This window comes from Monoraphidium neglectum, assembly GCF_000611645.1.
Source record: "Monoraphidium neglectum strain SAG 48.87 unplaced genomic scaffold scaffold00166, whole genome shotgun sequence".
NCBI lineage: Eukaryota > Viridiplantae > Chlorophyta > Chlorophyceae > Sphaeropleales > Selenastraceae > Monoraphidium > Monoraphidium neglectum.
In genome coordinates, this window is record NW_014013462.1 from 30,417 (window position 1) to 34,707 (window position 4,291).

The 4,291-nt window shown below is 62.1% G+C and overlaps 1 protein-coding gene across 1 annotated transcript; it reads right to left on the reverse strand.

Annotated features, from left to right (window-relative positions):
- Window positions 1–1,428: 1,428 nt before the first annotated feature.
- On the reverse strand, window positions 1,429–4,207 carry MNEG_1623 (hypothetical protein; the record flags this gene model as incomplete). Its single annotated transcript, XM_014049906.1, has 6 exons — window positions 1,429–2,220; window positions 2,410–2,447; window positions 2,631–3,089; window positions 3,260–3,292; window positions 3,494–3,586; window positions 3,790–4,207. 6 exons carry the CDS (start codon window positions 4,205–4,207, stop codon window positions 1,429–1,431), a joined length of 1,833 nt encoding a protein of 610 aa, XP_013905360.1.
- Between the last annotated feature and the right edge of the window lie 84 nt (window positions 4,208–4,291).

The following is a 4,291-nucleotide window of genomic DNA, read 5'->3' on the forward strand; positions in this document are numbered from 1 at the left end:
ACACGTTACTATCTTTTGGCCAACGTGGGCTAAGAGCGGTTATGAGCGTGTAGTGAGGTGCATTCGGCCGCCTGTATCAATGTGTGCGCTTGACAAATTGACGTCTGAGGTAGCTACCTTGAAATAGCACTTTTCAAGACCAGCATCGCCCTGACTTTGCTGGCACGCATGCAGTTGCGTACCTGCACATATTCAGCGTTTTGGGGCCACCTTCATCTGTTCTGAACCCATCGCTTATCCTGGACATCAGCTGAGCAAATGCGATCCCGACCAGCAGCCCCGGCCTGCCGGCCCCCCACCTCGCAGGTGTTTTCCGAGAATGTCCTACTACGCATGCTGAGCCGCTTCGAAGCCCTAGACATGGCAGCGCCGGGGGAGCTGCAGAACGCGGCGGCGCCCGGCGCCAGCCAGGAGGCGCGCGACGAGGCGCTGGTAGCGCTCAGGGCACTCACTGAGAGGGAGCTCATGGACGACACCGACTGCTTGCTGACTCAGCGAGCGATGCAGTATCTGGTACGCCATGCGTCGCTGCATAAAGCGGGTGGACCTTCCCTTGCTCCATTCACCAGCCTGAGTGTCTCCTAACCTTTCAAGTGTCACCTGAAAAGTTGGGTCGAGTCAGCACGCCCAGTGGGCGTGCTGACTCGCCCGCCCTCCAAATTTTCTTGCAGCCGCCTCACCACCACCTACGCACCTTGCTTGCCACTGCATGCAGCTGTGACATTTCAGCATCCTGGCCGCACATGCTGTGAGGCACAGCATGCCCGATGACTGCGGCGGGTGTGGTGCCTTTGTTGCCTTGAAGGGCCCGCGCTGTATCAATGCGCATGCTACAAGACGTTTGGCTTGCGCAGCAACCTCAAGTGGATCATCGCTGTACCCCTTCATTGGCTCCTTGCCGCCCTAATCAGCGTGCCGATGTGTGCCTGCGGGGCTATCTTTCTCAAGAAATCCTCACTATTGTCTGCACGTATGGTGTCATGCGTGCACGCACAAGTTCTACAGCAAGTCACTTCGCCATCGATGATTCCAGATTCAATGCCAATTCCCACTCTCAAAGCATGACAGCGCAGGAACATATTCCATCCTAGCACGTTTGTGCACACATGTTGCAGGCAGGATCGAGTGGAACCAGCGTGCTCCAGCATCACTACAGCTGAGCATGACGATGTAACATAGAGAGTGGTCAAACATAGCGGCGAGGTGCACACGTGAGCAGAAGAGCGTGGCATGCATGATGCCGGACCGCCACCAGGTCAATTGGCATGATTGCAACTGCCCTGATGGGCAGATTTGCTTGCAATATCATGCGTCATTGTCAGCAAGTAAAGCGTGCACACACCACGGAATCAAGGTAAGAGGAGGGTCTGCCAAACCCCCAGATGGCACAGCATAACATCGCTTGCGCAGCATTTAGCAGCCCAGCGCTCAGGTCAAAAGTGCCATGGCCCTCTGCATGGATTCCTGCATGGCATCGCCTTGTGTCTGCAGCCACGTCTCTGTGAGGCCCAGCGTGGCCCCAACCAGCTGCAGCAGGTCGCTTTGCAAGACTTCCAGCTGCATTGCTGACATCTGGGCTTGCATGCTGCTTGTGAAATTGACATTCGCATCGTTTCCCATGTCTTGACAGGCTGTGGTGAGGATCTGGACTGCTGAGAGCGCCAGGCTGACGCCAAGGGGCAGCCCTGATTTGACGGCCTGCTGCTGCTGCTGCTGCTGCTGCTGCTGCTGCTGCTGCTGCTGCTCTGCAGTAGCTTCCGCCACCACGGCCCCGACGCAGCTGCCCGAGCTGTGGCCTGCAGCATCGGCGCCGTATGCCGTGTCGAGTGCTGCCGAAGCCAGGAAGGGGGAGGCCAGGAGCTGCGCGGCCGACAAGCGCTCTGTGGGATTGCCGCGCAGACAGCAGCACACAAACTCCTCAAACAAGGCGTCCAGCGGAGCGCCTGTCAGCTGCATCGCAACTTCCTGTAGCTTCGCACGATCCGGCCCGGCCGCGCCCGGGGTCATGACGGTTGACAGCAGCTCTGTTTGCCGCACCCCAAACGCCAGGCTGAGGGCCATGGCGCCAATCCCCCAAACATCGTCCTGGGGCGTTGCACTGCCACACACATTGTCCAAAGCGCGCTCCGGGCTGTGGTAGGAGAACTGCGCGCTGCCAGCCAGGCTGCCCGTATGGAAAGGCACCGCGAAGCTGTCCATGTCGCCCGCTGCTGCGTGCTCCTGAGGAAGAGTCATTTTGGTGATGGCCAAGGGGGCGGCAGCGGTGAGCTAAGGGCAGCAGCCACTGTAACGTATGGTCCTGGTTAATTACGTGTTGATTTTGGCTTGTTGGCGCAACGCGGGCACATGCACTGTTTGTCTTGGCCTGAGCAACACGCTTTTGTGCTGCTCATCCCTTGCGTGGCTTACCGACTCAGCAGGGCCAGCCAGCACTAACCAGTTGTCCGCTGACGTAGGGAGGCAGAGGCAACAGGGAGAAGGCAGAAACAATGTCGGCCACAGTCAGAAAACATCCGTACAATCAGAATCTCACTCATGTTTGCCGTCATTTCACACGATCGCCACCCAGCCACCCTGCCGCTGCAGTGCACACTTAAAACGCGCCCCGCCCATCGGCGTCCCACACCCACCTTTGACATCCCCTTGGGCCATGTCCGCCGCGTGCAGGTCATCGACAGCCACCACCACCTGCCGCAGCCAGCGCGCCAGCTCCGTGTCAGTCGGCAGCTTGACGCTGCGCCAGAGTAGAGCTTTGCGTGCGCCCAGCGCCCAGCCCGCCCCGGCACCCTTGCTGCCTCCCTGCTCGCCGCCGCCACCACAGCCGCCGTCCCCGCCGTCACCGCCGGCCTGCGGCAGCTGCCCCACGTGGACGTCCACCAGGACAGGCAGCGTCGGGCCCAGCAGCCGCTGAGTCAGCGTCGCGCGCGCCCGCGGCATGACGAGCTGCAGCACCGTGTCGGGGCCGGTGCCGACGGCGAGCAGCGGCACGCATCCCTCGAGCAGGTTGAAGAAGGCCGCGCCGCGCATCATGCGCCCTGCAGTGTCCTCCGTCGCCGCCGCGTACCCCCCGCCCTTCGATGACTGCAGGCCTGCTGACGCGTGGACGGCCTTGAGGAAGCCGCGGAACGCAGGGCTAGCCCTGCGTTCCCCCCGTCAGCGCTGAGCGACAGCCCGCCGTCGGGGCCCGCCGCAAGGCGCAGCAGCATGTGCGGGGTGGCGCCAATTGCGCCGCGCTCGCTGGCGGGCCATGTCTTCTCACTGATGAGCGCCAGGCCGGCCCAGCGGCCATTGCCTGCAGGAGGAGGGCCATAGAATCATGTGGTGTTTTGAGGCACGGATAGCCGATTGAATCATGACACTGTGCCCTGATTCGTTTTGTCACACTTGGATTGCAACCACTGTAATCTGCCGTGTGTGTTGATCTCCTGCCGACACCAGCCCCCAAAAAGTAAACAAGCCTTCAGGCGACATTTTGAGCAAACTGCAAACGTACCTGGCCCAAAGAGCGGCAGCAGCCTGTTGCCGCCAGGCGCTCCCAGCAGCTGCTGCAGGCGCGCCGCTGCATCTGTGTGGAGGCCCTCCACCACTGCCATTTGCAGAGACGGCGTGAGGAAAGGCAGGCGTAAGATTGCAGCGACTAAATGTGAGCTGCAAGTGGTGCGCCAGAAATGAGTCGAAGTGCTCAATGGCGGGCCATGCAGCAAAGCAGGCCAAGACACTCTAGCGAGGGATTCCAGCCGTGACATCGCCGGCAGCTCCGCCCCCCCCCCAGCCCCCACAGCCCCACACCTGCAGCGTCGCTAGAGCAGTACGCGTGCAGCGTGAAGTACGCTGACGAGGCGGCCCGCAGCACGCCGAGCGCCGCCGGCGACAGCTCCCCGCCCGCCCACACCGTCTCCTCCGCCGCGCCCGGCAGCGCGGCCTCGCAGCGGCTCAGCACGTCGCTCGACAGGAGCGCCGCCTTGGCCTGGAGCTCAGCAGAGACGGGCAGGTCGAGCCCCATGAGCTGCCTGTTGAGCTCCCTCAGGAGACCTGCGGCCTCTGACAGGCGGTGGCTTGGTGGTTCGGGCGCCGGGGCCCCCGCGACGGCTGCTGGCGGGCTCCGCGCCAGGCACGGCAGCTTGTGACAGCCTGCGGCCAAATGGTTCACATGTGGCGCAGAAAGCTTAGGCCACGCTTGTGGCTGCGCAAGGACGCATTCGCGCATGCTCGCACAAGCATGTGCCCCCTCCCACGCGCACGCGCGCACACACACACACTCACACACACACACACACACACACACACACAC